Source organism: Otolemur garnettii, unplaced genomic scaffold (genome assembly GCF_000181295.1).
Source record: "Otolemur garnettii isolate 467f Iridium unplaced genomic scaffold, OtoGar3 scaffold00108, whole genome shotgun sequence".
Lineage (NCBI taxonomy): Eukaryota > Metazoa > Chordata > Mammalia > Primates > Galagidae > Otolemur > Otolemur garnettii.
The window spans coordinates 1,531,198-1,552,057 of NW_003852503.1; the positions used below are offsets into that span (position 1 = coordinate 1,531,198).

The window sequence follows — 20,860 nt, forward strand, 5'->3', positions numbered from 1 at the left end:
AGGATCACACACCAGGGAAGAGAGGGCATTGGGGTGTGGGAAGGTCAGCACCCTAGGAGGCTGGGAAGGAGGAGTCTGGGCCACCAGGTGGCCAAAGGAGGGGAAGGGAGCAAGCACAGGGTGGACAGACAGGGAGGGTGTGGAGGGAGGACACAGCAGAACGGACCTGAGAAGCGTCGCTGTTCCATGAAGTCCCGCTGGAAGGGCGAGTTGGTGAAAAGGAGGTCATACAGCTTGTCCACGCTGAAGTTGAAGACTTCATTCACATATTGCCGGCCGCTCAGGTCCTCATAGAAGGCCTGGACTTCCCCTGCACAAAGATAGGACCGCAAAGTAGACAGTGAAGATGGAGAGGCAGGGGACCCAGGGACATCTTACTAGAGAGAGTATGTCCCTGGCTAAACACCTCACACTGGAATTACCAAGTTTTGTGCTTTATTAAGGAAGTTTCATGTCCATTAAAAATCATGTTCCCCAGGGACAGCAGATTGGAGCCTTCCTTGTGGAATAAACACTGTGAGGGACAGACCCACAGGCACGCCATGTCAATAGGGGTTACATGTGGTGACAAGACTGGATGGCAGGACAGAACATTTTCTATTGAGCCAAGAAAGATGAACACAGAATGAGCATCCTGCCGGGAACACCAGAACGGAGAGATGTATGATAATGACAAGCGTGCTTTCTTAATGTAGGTTGGTGCCCTGCTCCCACCAGAAATCTAGAGACTGACTCCAGTTCCCACGCGGAGGCCTCTTTTTAGCCCTCAAAATGCAGAGAGAAGGGGCCACTTCTCAGGCCCCTCTTCAAATGCCCACCTTCATCGTGGGTGTCAGAGGAGTCGCTGAGCTCAGTGGGGATATCCTCGTTGTCGTTGAAGTCCAGTGAGGGGGAGTTCACAGGGGCAATGATGTCCATCTTCTCCCCTATGATGCTGTCAATGGCTAGCTCCTTCTCTAGGGACCCGTCTCCCTCCAGCGCCTCCTCCTCCAGGGCCAGCCCATCAAACTGCAGCCAAGACAGAGGAGTCACTTTCAGCCTCCAGGGCAATCTGCTCTGGATCAATTCTCCCTGCAAGCAGATCAGGGACCTGGTCTTGGTAGCCCACCTAATCCCGACATGGATGGCTAGAGTAACGTTCTGGGGTACATCCCCAGATCTGCCACGGAAGACTAGTGAACGCATTGGGGGTGCTGCCGCCCTGCTCACATGTGACATCCTGATAGCACACCAAGCCCCACAGAGGACAAAGTTGGCTGTCCCGGGTCCAGGGCCTCCCCTAGAGCCACACCTCCACTGTGCCACAATGCTAGCCTGCCTCAAGACTGCACCATTTTCATCTATGAAGCCCAATGGGCTTCATAAGCAGTTTTTGACTCATTCTCCCATTAGCCCTGGAAGGGAGTCAATGCAACTCTTTACATTTTAAAGATAACCCCAGGGACAGAAAATGAAGACTAGGCATCAGTGAAAGATGGTTTTATTCCAAAGCCAGGTACTGTAAGCCTCTAAGCCACTAGAGAACAAGACTCCTTCTCTGGGAAGTCCTTTCCTGGGGAACCACCCATCTGCCTGCCAGCACATGCCTGGACCCTCCCGCCTAGACCGTCATCGAGGTTCTACCTCCTCTGTAACAAAGTCCCAGTGTACTGAGGGCCTCTCCTACATTCACACAGCTCCCACAAAGTCTAGCACAGCTGGAAAAGAAACCACAGAGCATATACTAGGAACTGAATAAATATGGGTATTGTACAGGACTTTGACTTCAGATCAAGGCAGTGAAAAAGTCCTGGAATAGTTCTCCACTGAAGGGCTGATCTGGAGCAACCCACCAAGGCAAAGATCCCACAGTGGACTAGGAATGGTTTTCATTTGTCCCAGGCACCTAAAACCCAGCTCTGAACCCTGGAACCACACCCCCAGAATACAGAGAACCCACCTGCTCCAGGAGGTCTCCGTGAATAAAGTGCCCGCAATGTAACTGACCTCCCCTCTACCTGCCCCAGGCTGGGTTCCTGTGGCATTAATGAAGCTAGGAAACATCCTGGCCACAGGATGCAGCAAAGAGCCAACTATCCATACCGAGACGGGGGCTTCACTGCTCCCCGTGGACGTCAATGTGCTGTTGGTGATGGATTTCTTGGGCAGCTGAGGGCTGGCGTCCGGCTTGGTCTCTATGCTGCTTTTGGAAGAACTGTCATTCACTTCATTCTCTTCCACAGGGATCTCCTCACAGTAGCTGAGAGAAGAGGCCAGCAAGCCCGCATTAACCTCCACGATCAAGACAGCCAATGATTCTTTTTTTTTTTTGAGACAGAGCCTCAAGCTGTCCCCTGGGTAGAGTGCTGTGCTATCACAGCTCACAGCAACCTCCAACTCCTGGGCTCAAGCGAGTCTCCTGCCTCCGCCTCCCAAGTAGCTGGGACCATAGGTGCCCGCCAGAATGCCTGGCCATTTTTAGGTTTCAACCATCATTGTTGTTTGGCAGGCCCGGGCTGGATTCGAACCCGCCACCTTAGGTGTATGTAGCTGGCGCCTTAGCCGCTTGAGCCACAGGCACTGAGCCCAGCCAATGATTCTAACCAACTCTGACTCACCCCTCCAGAATGACGAGATTCCCTGCTTCCTTGCACTGTGATCTTCCTCTAACCAAGATCAACCTCCCCTCTGCCAATGCCTCCTTCCCATCCCACTCCAGTCATCCCTGACCCCCCGTGTAAAATTTCTGGCCCCAAACTCACTTCTAGGCAATCTCCTTAGATTTATCCCTAACTAAATATGACCGCTATTATTCATCTGAAGCTGTTTTTTCCCCCGTCCCATCCAGATACATCAAGTATCTGGATTCTGAGGATACATTTCACTTCCTAAACAGCGACTAACAGGATTTTGGACAGAATGCTCCCTTGGTGGCATTCCTAATTTCTGAATCATAACCAGTAAACATCTCAGCTTGTACACTTCAGAGGGAAAACTTCTTCTAAGAACACTTCGGGGCCAAAGAAAACCTTAAAGTCACCTTTTGTTCCACCAGCAAATCTTTCAAGCTATGTTCAGGGTCTAACCACTTATTGCCGTTTCTATTGCTACCCTCCTGGTCCAAACCACCACTATCTCTCATCTAAGGTACCTAAATAATTCAATAGTCTCGTAACAAGTCTCCCAGCACCTGCCCTTTCCCCTCTTAGTGTATTTCAAACACAGAAGCCAGGGTAATCATGCTAAAATCTGACGTCAGACCTTATCAGTTACCTACTCAAAACCTTCCCATCCACTCTGAGTAGAAGCCAATCATCTGTTGGCCAAAAGGCCCTCCGACTTTGCCCCTCTGCCTGCCTGATCTCATCCAACCACTTCCCCTGGTTCACTGTCCAGCCGTACCAGCCTGCTGGCTGCCCCTTGCCCTGATCATTCTTCCTGCAGGTATTCCCAAGGCTCACTCCCTCACTTGATATACAGCCTTATTCAGAGGCCATTTTCCCAGTAAGGCTTTGGTTGCCACACTGCCCCCAGGCTCCCTGAGCAGCCTGCCCCCAGCCTCGCTCACCCCATCGTGTTGAAGTCATCATCGGGGGGCACGTAGTCCTCGTCATCACTGGTGAGGCCCAACTCGTTCCCGTAGCACTGGTGGACAAAGTGCCAGAGCTCCTTGGGGCACAGAGGCTGCAGGGGAGATCGGGCGCTGCTGATCCTCCCTTTCTCAGGTGCCCCGTTCTGCACAGAGGCACTGAGTTGGGCTGCCCCCCTTCAGGGTAGGAGAAGGCACTTCACTCTCCCTAGCTGAACTACAACAGAGTGGGGACCTCTCAGCAAGATGCCGATTTTCTGCCATGAAATAGGAATCTTGGCAAAGGCAGAAATGTGGCCTTTCCTTGCCTGTTCGCTCAACAGAGGTTTGCCGAATGGGGCAAGCTGCCCTGGAGAGTGGTACCTGCTTCACCTTCTCTTCTTACTGATGGGGTCCAGCATTAAGTGGCATAAGCCCATGTTACTCAGGGGTCCTGGGATCCCAGAGCTTCTGATTTGGACTCTGAATGAGCACCCAAAGGTCCCCTGAACCAGTCTCATGACCACTGTGGAAATCTTTTGTATTAACTGTGGCCACACAGGCCCTATTAGATCGCTTCCAAGAATGAGGTTTGACCTCAGAGGTAGACCATCCCATAGCTCTAGTGTTCCTGTGGTTCTGGAGAGTTCTCCATTCTCACAGTGAAAGGGGCCCAACCCTCTTGGCTACCTGAATACCGTGTTTCCCTGAAAATAAGACCTACCCAAAAAATAGACCCTAGCAGGATTTCTATGCATTTGTTAAATATAAGCCCTACCCCGACAATAAGACCTAGTGATGCACTTCGGTGTGGAGAGGAAGACATCCCCTGAAAATAAGCCCTAGTGTGTCTTCTTGAGAAAAAATAAATATAAGACAGTGTCTTATTTTTGGGGAAACATGGTAGTTCCTCGTTTATTCTCCAGTGGGATCGGTTCTACGCATTAGTTCCAGTGTTTTATTTCACTGATGTCTATGTGTGCTACTTAAAAGCTCTGTCCTAAAAAACACACACACACACACTGTCCTAAGACAAGTTGATCCTCATGGCATTCAGAGTCTTCAGAAAGAAGAAGAAAAACTGTCAAAGATCAGAGGTAGAGACGATGATTGGGAGGAAGGGTAGTTGCAAAAGGATGTGAAAACAATGGCAATGATGTGAAGGAAAACAGAACAGATCAGTATTTTTTTTTTTAAACTCAAACTTCATAAAGAGTGTGAGAGCTTCCAAGACCCCCCTTTCAAAACACAGTTTAAGAATCAGGTCGCTGGCAGGACCCCATAAGCCAGCACTCCAGTTTTCTGACTAAGGAGAACTGCCTGGAATTGTGGAATCAAGACTCGATCTCTGGGCTAGCAGGGTTTGGGGGTGGCAGCTCTCTGGGTAGACCCTCGCAGTGCCCAAGGGAGGCATCTCCCCCTCTTTTATCTGGACCTACCTTCCAGCCCCCATCTCTGGTCTTTAAGTGCAATAGTCTCCCCACCTGGAACACATCCGCTTCTCTGCCAAACCATGCCCTACTCTGCTTCACCGGTCACCCTCCCCAGGCAGCTTCCCTGACCTGCTCCCCGCAGCTCAACATGGCTCACCACGCCAGCAGAATAAGCACAACTAGCAGATCCCCTTCAGCAGGCAGAAATTCTCAAGAAATATTTTGCAAGGGTGCTTGCAAAGCATATGGATGGCCTGTGTTTTATTTAGAAACGGCCACAGTGGTGAACTGGAAATTCAAAACTGCCAGTGGAGATGTAAACACATTACCATTTTACTACTATTATTGGTGGCTAAGAAAGGCAGAAGACCCCCAGCTCAGGTAATTTTCCAGGACTGGTGCCAGAGCTATCAACTGTCAGATCAGAAGAAACTCAATTACTCAATTTTCATATATAGCAATTAGTTTGAACTGGAGTCAAGGCCAATACACGCGTACAATTAAATACATGTATGTCAATCTCATATGTAGTATAAAATACACACACATATACTACATACACACACACAGACACATGTACACATGCACGCTTTTTCCCCCTTATGTCTCTTTCTCTGAGTTAGTCTCCCAACTGACTGCCTCTGAGAGGACCTCTCCATGGGTGGGAACCATGACACCTCCTTCATCTGTATGTCCTCATCATGTAATTTAAACATGAGTAGTCACTGGTAGCTGTGTTAACTATATTTTCTTTCTTTTTCTTTAGACAGAGTCTTATTTTGCCGTCCTCAGTAGAGTGCTGTGGCATCATAGCTCACAGCAACCCCAGACTCTTGGGCTTAGCCTCCCAAGTAGTTGGGACCATCGACGCCCGCCACAACGCCTGGCTATTTTTTAGAGAAGGGGTCTCGCTGTACCTCAGAGCTGATCTCAAACTCAAGCTCAGGCAATCTGTCCGCATCGGCCTCCCAGAGTGTTGGGATTACAGGTGAGCCAACTGCACCTGGCCTATATTTTCTTATTTTGATGCACAAGCATCTGGAGCCTTCCTGCCTGAGGAGGGACCCACCCACTGGGGTTAGCTAATTGCTAAGAGAGAGAAAACAGCTCATTTGGGAGCGTGCCTCTAACAGGCAGCTACCCCAACCAAAGGCCACATCTCCAACTATTCCCTTATCCATTTCCAGATCATATTCCCTGTCCTAAGTAACCCAAGGGCAGGTACGAGAGATAGCGCTGGTGCCCTGAAGCCTGCTGAAGCTATTCAGCCTAACCAACCCCAACCCTGCTGGCCTGCCCCCTCACTCCCTCTGCCTCCTGACACCCCTTGGCTCATCCCCTGTGACCCCATAGGACATACTGTACTTCCTGTCTCTGGAGCTCTGTGAATATTAAACTTTCTTCCAGCCTGAGAGTGTATCTTTTACTGCACCCATTTAAAACCAATCCTGGTGTATTTTAAAGCAGTGGAACTCAAGGGCCTGAGGTCACTGAGTGCCTTACTCCCACCTGTTGTGGGGACAGACACAGAGGAGAATGGACTAGTTCAGGTCCCAGGTCAGTGCTCTCCGAGGGAGAATGCATCACCCACCCGAATCTGGGGGATTCCCAGAACCCTGAGGGGACACGGGCTTCTCTGTAGCTGGTCCATGCAGAGGAAAGGCAAACTCCCTGGGGGGCCCACCCCCAAGGGAAAGAATGTTCTGGTAACATCCCTGCTGGGGCTGAAGGCAGCGGCCAGTCAGTACCTACCTTTTCTAGGAGTGCATTCTGCCAGAGCCGGAACATCATCATGTACGTTCTATCCCGGGCCCCGAAGGAAGTGAAGAAGTGCTGAATTGGAAGAAATGTCTGCTTAGACTTATGGTGTTACCAACGGAGACTTGGTCATCCTCCCCTTAAGAAAAGATACTGAGGCAGCGCCCGTAGCTCAGTGGGTAGGGGGCCGGCCACATACACCAAGGCTAGTGGGTTTGAACCTGGCCCCAGCCAGCGAAAACAATGACAACCACAACAACAAAAAAAGCCAGGCGTTGTGTGTGTGGGAGGGTGCCTATTAGCCCAGCTACTTGGGAGGCTGAGGCAAGAGAATAGCTTAAGCCCAAGAGTTTGAGGTTGTGGTGAGCAGTGACGCCATGCCATTCTACCCAGGGCAACAGCTTGAGACTATCTCAAAGAAAAGAAAAGAAAAGATACAGAGTCCATCCTCAAATACTAATGATTCTCAGTGATCCATGGTCACACATAGCCGCTTTGGTGATGGGGCCAGCACGCTGGGGGCCTGGGTACTTCTGAGCCATCACTATGACCAGGTCTTTCAATATTTGCCCCAACTTTGCTCAGTGCTTCTGGCCCTGGTTTGAATTTCTCATCTCCATAAAAGATGCCCTTCCCCTACCTCCTGGAACTGGGTAAGGGGAGAGCTGTGAGCTAACCTAAGTGGAAGGACAAGACACAGCCACCAACCCTTTCCATTTGTTCAACAAGTATTTGACTATTAGTATGTCTTAGGCATTCTTCAACATGTCTGGGGAACAAGGGACAGAAAAGCAACAGAAAACCAGATTTTCCTGACCACCCATGAAGTGCTACACAACAAATGCTGTTTCATTTAAACCCAACAAAAAGACTTAAGACAATATAGGAAGCTGCTGTTACCTAATCAGAGTAACGGGCTGCTGAGGCTAGGCCACTATATCATCATAGCTGGCTAGCACTGGAAACAGAATTCCAGCCTAAGACTATGTGGCCCCCAAGTTTGCTGGTTCTTGCCACTGAACTGCCCAAGTCCAAGGGAAATATTTTGTCTTCAGCAGAGACCTAGTGGGTCTCTGTGCGTACAGTGCTGGCCATATGCACCGAGGCTGGTGGGTTTGAACCTGGCCCAGGCCAGCTAAACAACAGTGACAACTGCAACAACGATGACAAAAAAAATAGCCAGGTGTTGTGGTGAGTGCCTGTAGTCCTAGCTACTTGGGAGGCTGAGGCAAGAGAATCACTTAAGAATCTGAGGTTGCTGTGAGCTGAGATGCCACAGCACTCTACTGAGGGCGACACAGTGAGACTCTGCCTCAAAAAAAACCCCCCCAAAACCAAAAAAAACCCACTTTTCTCTGTCCTAAAATTTATCTACCACATTCTCCCCATACCAAGGAAGACGCCTCATCCTCTTGAGACACAATCAGCTATGCTACTGGGCAATTATGACGACTTCCACTCCTGTTCTGCCTAACGGGGCAGTGTTTTCAAATGTGCAATGTTATTTTAAGACTATTAAATAGGTGTTCCTGGCTCCATTTTAAAACTGAGGCTCGGAGAGATTAGATGATCTCACAGTGGAGAACCTCTAATTTAGGTGTTTTGGCTCCAAGTTAAATGTTCTGCCAATCCACCCTCCCCGGCTCAGCCTACAACCATCCTGCCCACTCAGGAGGTGGACGCTGGAGTTGGCACAGCCTCTCACTCCCATTCTGTTTGTGCGATTGAAGGGAAAGGAGCAGGGGGAGTGGGGCATGGGGACCGGGGGGGAGTAGAAAGGCCAGAATCGGACTCTGCTTACCTTTTCTGAATCAGTGCAAACTTGGATGGCGTTAGGAATGAGGCGAGCTGTTTTTTCTTTCGTCATGGAGCAGATGTCTTTCAAACGGACTGTCAGCTGGCATCCGATGGCACAGCGGAGGGACAAAAGTGAGAAGGGGCTTGAGCAGTCAGGCAAAGCGTTCACGTGACAGCAGTGTAGACAGAGGACACCAGATCACAGTTTACACCCTTTCCAACCCTGGCAGGGGCCACCTTCAAGGTCACCTGGTTTGCCCCCTTATTTCACAGAGGTTTTGTAGCAAGGTAGGGACTGAGCCTCATCTGCAGCCCTGAGTATTTAGACTCTTGGTCCAGGAAACTTAATCTCTCACTTCTCCGCAGTTTGCTGAGTGTGTAGAGGTCCTGCTTTTATTTGCCACTTACAGAACGTAAAACATTGGCACTGGGACATAAAAATCCCCTGTGAATCTTTCTCCACCTAATTATACAGGGTCTCCCGAAAGTTGCCATACATAGAGAAAAGAGGAAATTGTAGCTAACTATACCTTTATTTACAGAATACTGATGGCCAAACATTCTCTACGTGTTGGCCATCTCTTTCTACACACACACACGAAGTCCTCTCTCTCATGGTGAACACGTGCCAGATGTGAGAGCTTATTAACTATGCCTGTGTATGGAGACTTTTGGAGGACCCTGTACCAGATGATGAAACAGAGGCAAAGAGAGAAAGGACCCGCCTAAAATCACACAGTTAATTAGCTGGAGAGCCCAGAAGGTGTAAAGGCTAGTTCTTCTGAGGCCCAAGCCATTCCATATTCTTTTTTCCACTTTACTATGCTTCCTCCTGCAATAACTCCTTCCAAATATTCACCTGCGTTTGTCCAAAGCAAATGCTCTTAAGTCTCCCACACCCAAGAGGGAGGGAGGGGAACCCACGGTGGAGAAGATCCCATTATTGGTACTCAGAACTGGATACCCTTCAGGACCAGGCATGTGTTTTTGTTGATTACACAGAGACTTAGGACTCCAGGGAGGGCAGCCTGCTCAGCCACAGCTGAGGGAGCAGCCCCAGGTCTTTACCAGGGTTTCCCAGCGGAAGATGTTGCTATAGAAGCAGATCCAGTTTTCAGAGAGGTAGAGTCGGCCCTGAAGGAGGATGTCTCTTTGGAGTGCGCATGAGTAATCTGCGGCAGGAAGGAGGATAAGGGCGCTGGCTCAGAGACAGGAAGCATTTTGGGCACATCATCCCTCACAGCAGCACTGGGGGAGCCCAATAGCCTGCCACTGACTAGGGGTGTCAGACACTTGATCTAGTGGCAGAGGAATTCCCTGGCATCTCCCAATCAGGAACGCAACCATAAAGACGGTGCTCTAGCAGTTGTCTAGGGGCAGAGCAATGATGGGGAGGATGCCACAGAAGTTAGAGGGAGGAAGGACTAATAAAATTCAACTCACTCCCCACCCTACACCCACCATGATGATGATGTCAGCCCCTCCACCTCTGGGCCAGCTTCAGGATAAAGTGGCAGTGACTCCTTCCAGGTGGGGCCCTTGAGGCTGCCTCAGAACTGGTGCTCACGCCTGAGCCCTGAAGCTGGGGCTAGCGCTCTGCACACTTCTCTCTCTGTTCCACACGCTCACTTGGGTTATCTCACAGCTTCCAGACAGTTCTAGGCTGTGGACTCCTAGACTCCCTCCTCGCTCTCTCCAGGTCACCCAGCTCACCAACAATGAGGCGCTCCGTGTCTGGAAGTTGCTTAAAGAGCTTCCTGAAGTCTTCATTTCTCTGCTTGTAAGTGGGGCTTAACACCTGCACGACAACAGCCAGAGTTAGGAGGATACAGCTGGGTGCGGGTTTCCGGGGTCAGGGAGGAAGGTGCAGAGGAGCACTTGCTGGTATGTTAAAAAAAGGCCAGGACAGGGCTCTGCAATTCCACAGACCCTAGAGCCAGACAGTGGGGAGCATCTGGTCCTACAAGAGCTTTGTAGCCAGTGCTCATCAAAGAGGAGATGTCAAAAGTACGAGGAGGGACCCACATTATATCCGACAAAGAGAAAGGCAGAACGGGAAGGACACGTCCAGGCGGCTTCCTGGGACCACATGCCAGCTGCAGCACCATTTTGACAGTAAATTGTGGGTCCCGGGGGGCTTCCTAACCCCCCGCAAGGCCCAGGAAATGAAGGACCCGAGCACACCTCTCAGGAGAAGGTGTTGACACGATCAGCACCATGAGCATTTGGCAGTATGTGAAAGACAAGATCTTTTTTTTAATCCTAAATTTAGATAGTGTTAAAAAAAAAATCCTAAACCATAAAATAAGTGCCAACGTAAGTACACAGGTAGATCATTCAAAAGCACACATGGAACACTAGAGGTACCTGACTTTCACTCCCAACCTTACACGATTACCTAATCCAGATTTCACAGTAACCGGGGGAGACTGAGGCCAGAGCGATGCACCCGACCCAGGTCCCCAGCGGGTCAGCGGCAGAGCTCACGCCCCTCAGCCTGTGCTATCTCCTCCTACCCAGCTTTCCCGGGTGCCTGCCACCCACAAACTGCCTTAGCAAATCCTCCCTAGAAATTCTGTGAACCAGCAGAATAGACGGGAATCCCAGCCTCTCAAGGCTTATAGTCTTAAAGTTAAAAAAATAAATAATAACATCTATGCCCATAGAGGAAGAGCACCCAAGGGTAGCAGACAAAAAGTATGGGTGGCTCACAGATATGTCTGCTCCACCCAGGGACCCGCTGACCTACATAAGCAGACAACACTGCTGAGCCCCAGCCAGGAGCAGGTGCCTGCAGATGGATTCTCCTGCTGACCCTCAGAGACACTCAGGTCTTAGCTATCTATACTTTCTCATCCACTTCCCTGGGAATCCACAGGCATACAGCTGTAGGACTGAGGGAATGAGCCTTACATGTTTCATCTTTTGGCTCTCTGTAAAGCTAAGTGGCACACAAAGAAACTGAAGCTGTGGCCCGATGGTCTGTGCTAGTGGGAAAGGGGGTGCATCAGGAAATTATGGGGCAGAAAAATGGCATGATTTGAGTTTGGAGAGGTTTTCCAGAAGAGAGAGAAGAGGGTGTTTTTACCACTTTGTCTATAGTTAATTTAAACTTTAGAACGGCAAACTTTTGTTCTGGGCATATTTGTAGAACGCATTCCACTTGCAATAGTAAGTGCTCTGTTACCTTTCCAAAAGCAATGCTAGGCTGTCACAGAATTGCAGACTTCTGAAGTTGGTCTGCTGTATGTTTGAAGCTAGTATTGGGGCCACTGGGAGTGATGATCTGGAAGCCAGCCTGTCCCATGACGTCTATGGCTAGCAAAAACCTTAGAGGACAACATTCCTCGGGCCCATACACTGGTTTCAAACTGGTATTAAGTTATCAAATCCAGATGACCCATAGGCCTCCTGGAACAGAGTCCGCTCTCTGAAATCCCTCTCATAACCACCTGACCATTAGTAAGTTCCTCATTCTGTCTGACTGTGTACTCTAGAACTCTTATTAAGCTAATGTGGAGTAAGGACTACGCACCAGCCACTGCACCTGACCACAAGGCTGTTTCATTCTCCCATTTTATAGTCCAGAAAACTAAGGAACAGAAACGTTAGTCAACTTAGGAGAGCAGAACATGAACCAAGGCCGTCTGACTCCGTCGCTGGTCTGAGCTGCTACCGGATTTCATCTCTGGAGGGTTTGCGCTCCTGGACCTTGTGCCAAGAGGGAAATAGGGGGCGCTTCCCCACAAGAGCACACTCCCTCCACGATGGGATGCTCTGGCCCCTCTCTGCGCTGGGGGCTCCCACTGGCCTTCCATGCCCTCTAAGGCAGCAGTTCTCAACCTGTGGGTCACGACCATTGACAACACATCCTGCATATCAGCTATTTACATTACGATTTGTAACAGTAGCAAAATTACAGTTATGAAGAAGCAAAATAATTTTATGGTTGGGGGTCACCACAACATGAGGAACTATATGAAAGGGTCATGGCATTAGGAAGGTTGAGAACCACTGCAGGGGTCTTTATAAACTTCCATGATAAGCCAGAGCAGCAGCCTATGAGGTGGCCCCAAAGCCCCTTCAGGTGAAACAACCTCAGGCATCCAATCCCCAGAAGCCTGGGAGTCCTTCCACGTTAGACACGCTTTCACCAGCGCTCCCTCCACCTTGCTTCTCTCATACCCAGGGACTACCCGGATACCTACAGAAGTGGGGGGCAGGGAGTTTGGTCACAGTCTCCAACCCACAGGCAAATCGAGGGAGCTGCTCCTCCCATCAGAACAAAGCTGCATTGGCGGGGACAGGAGCTACAAATTCAGCCCTGGCCTCTGTAGTCACCCCGTCCTACAGACTCATTAATCCAGACCAGTAGATGGCTTCTTCCACTGAGCTCTAGCCACCTTTCCCTGCTGGAGTCTAAGGAATAGACACGTTAGGTGGGTACCTTGGGCCTGCCACCACCTGCCACCATGATGCCAGAGACCATGGCCCTCTCCCTCCCAGCCCCTGTACTCTTAAAGCAATCTCTTGCAGAGGTGAGGCACACCTCACCTATTTTAATTTAAAATGGCCAGCAATTTTGGTTCCAGTATTGTCAAATCTGGGCCCTCAGCACCACCAAGTGAAGCATGACAGGGATACTCCCTGCAGAACTGTCACAGAGACACAGAGAAATCAGGTCACACACTCACGGCGGGGATTTCCTCAGATCCATGCCAGCAACAGTGTTCGGCACTCATGGGCACGTCCGTGAACCTCGTCAGGTGACGCTGCAGTGCCCGGCTGTCCTGCTCCAGCAGGAGGCTCCAGAGGACCCCCGACTCCGTCAAAGATTCCATCGCCTGCCCAGGCCACCCCACTCAATGGAGCCCACCTCCTTAAGCTCTAATTCCCAACTGTTTCCACAGGATGAAAACAATCAGCCTCGCCTTCCCTGAAGCAGCCGGGCAACCTCTGGTTTCTTCAGGCACTGATGTCCTTTCCTCTCCTACGGTGGCGTCCCCAGTGCGAAAGCCCCACCTAAGAGGCCAGTGTGGCTCTCAGGACAAGCTAGCCCGCCAGCCTCCCATGGCTGGGCTCTGTCTGCTGGCTAAGAGTATTCCAGAGGGGGTGTGGTCGAGCACCTCCTCCTGGTCAGCGCGGTTACCCCAAGAGTCCAGAGGACGCAGACAGCATAGCAGGTGCGCTGAGCCAGCTGAGGGTCCTGAAGGGCAGGCCCTGTAGTATGCAGGCAGGCAAACTTGGCAGGTAGAAGATTCCTCACAGCCTGCTCCAGGGTCACACAGTCTGCAGAGTCACCCACAGTTGGTCTGGAGCTCCAAGGAGGAAATCAACCGCTCAGCTCCCCACATGAGTCTGGCCCATCAGGGGCACGTTTAATCAATGTGCAATCTCTCCCCTGGGCGGGGGCTGGTCGCTATGACTCACAGCCCTCACCCAGGCACAGTGGCCGCCAGTGGCTGTAGCAGCAGGGCCTGCTTTTACCCCCAGCCCGACACACACCCCTTTCCTCAGCCTGTGCTCCTCTTGCCTGAGCAGCAAACAAGTTCTTTGTTAGAGTCACCCGTGGCAGGAGGGAGGGAGGCAGGGCGGGTGGGCAGGCAGGGCAGGAGCCCTACACCACATGCTTCGAGTTACAAGATCTGGGTGATGGTCCTGGCCAACGTCCTCCAGTAACCCTCAGCCTCGCCTAGCCTCCCCAGCAGATGTTTCCTGCCATGGAACATTATTGGCCAGGGCTTCGGTGGGGGAGGGGGTAGGGAGGTGCCAGGGCACTGCTGTTGTGATGAAATCTGAAATTTGAGACTCAAACAACCACAGGCTTCTTGGAGACAGCACTGTCCCCTCACTGACCCATCTATCCACCAACTTCCCTGCAGCAGCAGGGCAGACTGGGGCGTCCCCCTGAGCTAGTTTCAACCCTGCTGGTGGGGAAGAAGTTGAGGTCAACAGCTCTGGGGTCTGCCTAGGTATCTCCTTTCTTTCCTGGGGCCCTACCCCACTTTGGGCACTGGCAGGAGGGGACCAAGGCCGAGAGGATTGCAGACGTAGCCCAGGCCTTGAGGGTAAAGCAGCAATGCTAAGGGCAGAGAGTTGCGTCTTTGCTCAAAAGGAAGCAGCAAAGTCCAGGGAGAGAAGTGGCCCAAGCCAGGTCCAGGAGGACAAGAAAGGCTCCAGGCTGAGGCCTTAAGCACAGGGGTGAGACAGCAGTAGTCCTGGGGAGATGTAGCTTCCCAGGAACAGTCAGACCCTTGAGCCAAATAGAGTGCTCTATCCCAATGCCTGGAAATGCCACTTTGCCTATGGTACCTCACACAGAGGATGCAGAGGCTGCATATAACAAAAAAAAAAAAAGGAGAAGAATGAGGACTTTGTGCTAGGAGTCTTGGACAAAGAACACTCAAACTTGAGTGTTCTTAAAGATGACCCAGTGAATACATTAAAAAATGTAGACTCTGGCTCGGCACCCGTGGCTCAAGCAACTAAGGCGCCAGCCACATCCACCTGAGCTGTTGGGTTCGAATCCAGCCTGGGCCCACCAAACAACAATGACAGCTGCAACCAAAAACTAGCTGGGCGTTGTGGCAGGTGCCTGTACTTCCAGCTACTTGGGAGGAGACAGGAGAACTGCTGTGAGCTATGATGCCATGACACTCTACCCAGGACGACAGCTTGAGACTCCATCACAAAAATAAATAAAAATGTAGACTCTGGTGGTGCCCATAGCTCAATGGGTAGAGTGCCAGCCACATAAACTGAGGCTCACAGGTTTAAACCAGCCGGGGCCAGCTAAACAACAATGACAACTACAACAAAAAATAGTCGGGCGTTGTGGCAGGCACCTATAGTCCTAGGTACTTGGGAGGCTGAGGCAAGAGAATTGTTTGAGCTCTAGTTTGAGGTTGCTGTGAGCTGTGATGCTACAGGCACTCTATCTGGGGCGACAGTTTGAGATTCTGTCTTCAAAAAATAAATAAATAAAAATAAAAACAACAACAACAAAATGTAGACTCCTGGGTCCCAAAGCCGAAGATGCTAACTCAGAAGCATCTGGGTCCACCCAGGTAAACAGTATTTGACAAAGTAGAGGAAGAGTGTGAATCTTCCCTCAAACCCTCTCCTGACAAGCTCCTACATGCCTGTCTACACTGGCACCCCCTGGCCCCAGCCATCACTCCATTCATCACATAGCAAAGTCATGCCTTAAGACTACCAGCTTCTCCAGGGAGGAAAAGCACCCCCTACAGGCTTCTATCTTCTCCAGCACTTAGCACAATGTGTTTCAAATACAGGTTGAGCATCCTTAACACGAAAATCCAAAATGTTCCAGAATCTGGAACTTTCTGAGCAATGACACAAGGGTATGAGTGGAAAATCTCACAGCTGATCTCATCTGACAAACTACCATCAAAACTTTGTTTCATGCACAAAATTATCAAAAGTACTGTAAAACATTACCTTTAGGCTGTGTGTATAAACAGCATATGAAGCATCAAAACATTTCATGGTTAGACTTGGGTCATTATAAATATGAAAATATTTCCAAGTCTGATAAAGCCCTAAATCCTAAACACTTTTGATCCCAGGAATTTTGGATACGGGCTAAACAGGTATCAGGGTACTCAAAAAATATTTACCAAGTGAATGCATTCATTATCCAAAAGAATGCCTTCCTTATCCCCAGCTCAAACAGTTCCTAATTACACCATATCTTATCTGCAGCACAGCAAGCCCTTATCCTATATATGCCTGGCTTCTCAGAACCCAGCTCCTGCCCGCACTCTCTCCAGCACACATCCGAGCTTCCCACATGTGGTCCTGAGCACTGTAGCAGGTGAACACAATAATCCCATTTTCCAGGGTGACCCAAATGTCTCTCTCTGGGTAAGACCAAACCCCAAGATGTAGACAGTCGACAGCTTCACAAGGCTCTGAATCCTAAAGGTATTACCTGGAAACATGAGTATTTTTGGAGGCCAAATGAGAAGATGACTGTTTGACCTATAAGGGGTGACACAGGGACAGGACAGACCCAAAGAGATACTGCCTTGGGGGAGGAGTCTCAGTGGGCTCAGCCTTTGTAGCCTCCACCCCCTCACCAAGGGCAGGGCTGGGCAGGGCTGGGCAGGGCAGAGGCCGGCAGAGAGGGAACTGGCCCTGGGCTAAACATTAACTCTAGGACAAACACTGGGAGCTGGGACCAAGTGGTACCCCCTCCCCAGGTCCAACAGGAAGGAGGATGTGGAGGAGCCAGGAGAAAAACAGATGGGTCTCAGTGAAGCGTTGACCTCACCTGGGAAGAAACCAGTTAAGATCCACAAAGGAAACCCTCACTCTGGCCAGGTCCAGGTGGGCAGAAACCACAGGTGGGAATAGGAGACAGGGAGGGGACAGGGCACAGAAGGGAGAGATTCAGGGTGGGGCTGGGTGTAGGGGCTTATGTGGAAAAAGTTGATGACGGGGTCACAGGAGAGAAGCTCAAGGATTCTTCCAATTAGAGGGTAAACACAGAGGGGAGTCGGGCAGAGGTACGGGAAGCAGCATTAGCCCCTGGGGACACGCCAGGCTGCCAGGCTTGTCCCCTGCATCACTCCTCTCTCCTCACTGCCCAACCCCCAACCCCCCGAATCCCAGTCCTACAAAGCTTTGTGCTTTTATTCTCAATCTTAGACCAGCCAGACGTACTTGGCCATTCCAAAGGCTCGGCACTATCCCACTCTCCCCTCCATAGGCCGGCACTCCCTACCAGAGGGGCCCCAGGGAACCGAGGTGCTGCCAGGGCCTGGGCTCCTGCCTTCTGATCTCAGAAATTCTGTTTCCCTGCAGGAATGAGTGACACTAGGTAGAGGAGAGGACATCTGCCCTCTGAGGCACAGGGAGACCAGTGTCAGTGGCCCTCACCTGGGACTTGAACCCACCATGCCTTGCAGGAGCTGTCTGTGGTGGGGGGGGGGGGCAGCAGATTACACCCCTCCTACCCCAGGGGCCCTGACCAGGTCACCACCACCTCTGCCCTTGGCTCCTCGCTTAAGGCAAAACCCTGTTTCTTCCTTTCCCTCCATCTCAGGTCCACTGGGGGTATCTCCAGAGCTGGGGACCTTCAGGCAGAGACGGGGGTGGCAAACCAGGTGCCTGTGGTGAAAAGGGCTGGTGTAAGTAGGGCTGGGAAGGCCTCAGGACCCTTGTAGATAGCATGGCCTTCAAACTCCACTCTTGAGCCCACACTCTCAGGCTGAAGCCTTTCCACATGCCACCGGGCTCCAGACATGTTCCTCCAGGTGACACACTTGTCAGAACAAGCTGTTTTGTCATCATGGTGACAGTGCCTCCCTGGTTAACCATGAAAAGTAAAATGCTATTTTTTTCTGCAGACAGGTGGCAGGGAAGGAGAAAGACTGGAGCAGGAGTGTGAGTTGGGGGGGGGGGGTTCCTCCCACATCTGGCAGCCCCTGTGGGCCTGAGATATTGACTCTGCAGAGTACTGGCCCCCATGCTCTGAATCCATCCAGGGGCTCCTAATGTTCCCCAAGGCTGGGGATGACAAAGCCTTCACCTAACTGAAAAACTTCTAGTGCCCTGATGGAGCCTCAGGCATCAGAATGGCTGGAAGGAGGATACTAGTACCCGGAGAGAAATTATAGAGGACAGTGAGCGGAGCTGAGAGCAGCAGAGAGGGATCCTTCCAGAAGGTTCAATTCCAGCCAGCCCAGGGAAACGCAGATGCAAGCCAGGAGGGCTGAGCTCCCTAAGGGGAAGCAGAATAGAAGATGAAAGCAGCAGGGTGGGGCAGGAGCCTAATCACAGGGTCCGCTGGGGGGTGGGGGTAGGGGTGACCAGGGAGTGGGGCCAGCTCAGCTGAAGTTTCCCAATGAGGCATCTGGGCATGAGAGCACAGGTGAGTGCCAGGCACACTGAAGAAGAAGCATGCCTTGGCACCCAAGGGCAAGCCCCAGAGTGAGAACACAGAAGGGTCCAGGAGTGGGGGTGGCCCCTGCACCTGCTCAGAAGAGCTCCCATGAGCTTCTGTGATCACATGTCCTATGCTGAGTGGAGAGCCCATGAGGCTTCTTCCATTCATTTGTGGCAAGGGGGGGGAGGAGGGTGAAAGGACACCACCTAGGATGAATAAAAAGTGAGCGGCAGGACAGGATGGGATGCAAGCATGTCCCACAGAGAGATGCAAAGACTCAGTGGGGTCTGACTGCATCTGCTTGTCTTCAGCTGCAGGTGGGTCAGTCAGAAGCAGGTTCCTGGCCATGCCCGGCTCCCCGGACTTCTGGCCCCCGGCAGCAGCCGGCCACCTACATCTAAGCCCATCCCTACCGGGTACTCAGATGTCAGCCCGACACCGGGCTGAGGGAGAAGGGATAGGAAGTGAAAGGATAGATGGCAGAAACCGACGGAGAGAGAGAAAATCAAACCTGTTAAAATGAGAATGAGAAGGAAAGCCGGCCAAGAGAATGGAAACTAGAGAAAGGAGGTAAAGTGGAAAGGGGGAGAGGAAGGGGAGGTGGGGAGCAAAGGGTGGAGCAGATAAAGGTAAGCAGGGAGTGAGTGGAACCCGAAAAGCTCAGCTGAAGAGCAGCAAAGAGAAATGTAAGATGGGGGGAGCAGGAAGATTAGTGACAAGAACGAACTTCCACATTCCGCCAGGGATGTCTAAACTAAGAGGCCAGGTGCTTCCTCTCCCCTTGGGAGGCCTGAACTTGTGCACGGCTGCCCAAAGGGATTCAAGGGGTGGCTGAGAGAAGGAGGCTTCCGGAAGTCTGGCCCCCCACACCCCCCTTCCCCAACAGAGAACGAGCCTCTCTCTTCTCCAGGTTATAACCCCTGAGTAGCTGGGGAAGCCACAGGCCAGGTGGTCCCCTGGAAGTCAAGAGGGAATGGAATGAGGGGTACAGTCCAGCTTCGCTCACACCCCGGGCCATCTCGGCCCACGATGCCCCTTCTGTCAGGACAGCCCATCAACCCTGTATCTGCACAGCCTGCCTGGGTGCTGGGAGAATGGCGGCTGGTGGATCAATCACAGTCCCCGGCCAGGCAGGGCGCTGGGCAGTAGGAGCCTGACGCAAGTAGGGAAACAGCCCATGAGAGTGACCTGGAACCCGTCCCTGCATCTACCCAAGGTTCCCTTCAGCCTCCACCCGTCTGTGGGTCCCTGGTCACCGTACCCACGCTGTGACCCTGCCTGCCATGGCCACTTGCCCCACCAGCTGCTCCATGCCCACTCCATGACCCAGTTCCTGGGTATGAGCACCTGGACCTAGGAAATGGCCGCAGGCCACACCTTCCCCATATGGTCCAGGGTTAGACAGGTCTTCCTGAAGGAGCATGCTTTTACTGCTGGTGAGGGAGGACCCTGGGACAGAAGTCAAATTCCATCACATGGGACAGCCTCTCTCCCAATGGGGGAAAGTTTTTCGGCACCATTTCCCCCACAATGCCCTAGTGAACCCCCACCTTGGGTCCCTACCCCCTGAATTCAGTCTGGCCCTGGAATGGCCACTCCTTCCTTAGCCCAGGAACAGCCTTGTCCAGCAGCCTGGGCGAGATAGGGGATAAGGTGAGCCATCCCTCCTTTGTTTCCTCAATCAAACCCACCCTTCACCAGGGAGCTTTGAGGACAAAAGCCCACAAGTCAGAGTCCGACTGTACAACCCTGCAATGCCCCCCTCCCAATACACACGTACCCAAAGCGAAGAGAACGGGGATACTTACGTTATACCAACTCTGGCTTTTCTGAAATAAAAAAATAGAAGAGAAGGTAAAATTAGTCAGAGAAGGGATACTGGGAAGGGCCAGGCCATTTCTGGCAAGGAGGGTTACACAGACAGCAGGGGGTGGGCGGGAGGGGGAGTCCAAAGGCAGCTGGATGCTTCCCATGTTGCTGCTCAGGAGGGGCCCCCTTTCTGAAGACATTCCCAGAAAGGAGGCCCAGGGAGCAGTCCATGCTGGAAGCCCCCCGCGGGAGGGGTGGCAGGCAGCAGCGCCAGCTAGAGCTCAGCCACAAGGGAGGCGGAGCCCCATCGTGAGTTCTGATGGGGGCAGGGGATGCGCCAGGCATCCAAGACCCAGACCCCAAATGGGCCCTGACCAGAAGCAAAGTGCAGATGGAGGACAACCCAGCCCTCTGGGACACGTGGGTGGGAGGGAGAAACACTACCTCTAGGTGGCCTCCACCCATGCTCTCAGCAGGCAGGTGAATGAATCCTTCCTTGATCTCAAGAAGGGGCTGATCCCTCAATAGTGGGAGTGCTTGGGGATTTTCTGTTTGAAGAGGATGTTCTGTCTGAACAGAATCACTGAGGGTCTTATCCAACCC

The 20,860-nt window shown here is 51.7% G+C and overlaps 1 protein-coding gene across 1 annotated transcript in view; it reads right to left on the reverse strand.

The window, feature by feature from the left end:
• Positions 1 to 20,860, reverse strand: part of GRAMD1B (GRAM domain containing 1B) — an 88,184-nt gene that overhangs the window by 12,721 nt on the left and 54,603 nt on the right. The window contains exons 4-12 of the mRNA XM_003796794.3: positions 20,257 to 20,277; positions 10,249 to 10,333; positions 9,604 to 9,707; positions 8,540 to 8,635; positions 6,733 to 6,813; positions 3,548 to 3,663; positions 2,083 to 2,239; positions 819 to 1,008; positions 167 to 310 (exon numbers count right to left, since the gene is read on the reverse strand). Of these exons, the coding sequence (XP_003796842.1) occupies positions 167 to 310; positions 819 to 1,008; positions 2,083 to 2,239; positions 3,548 to 3,663; positions 6,733 to 6,813; positions 8,540 to 8,635; positions 9,604 to 9,707; positions 10,249 to 10,333; positions 20,257 to 20,277 (994 nt within the window). The remainder of the gene's footprint in view (positions 1 to 166; positions 311 to 818; positions 1,009 to 2,082; positions 2,240 to 3,547; positions 3,664 to 6,732; positions 6,814 to 8,539; positions 8,636 to 9,603; positions 9,708 to 10,248; positions 10,334 to 20,256; positions 20,278 to 20,860) is intronic.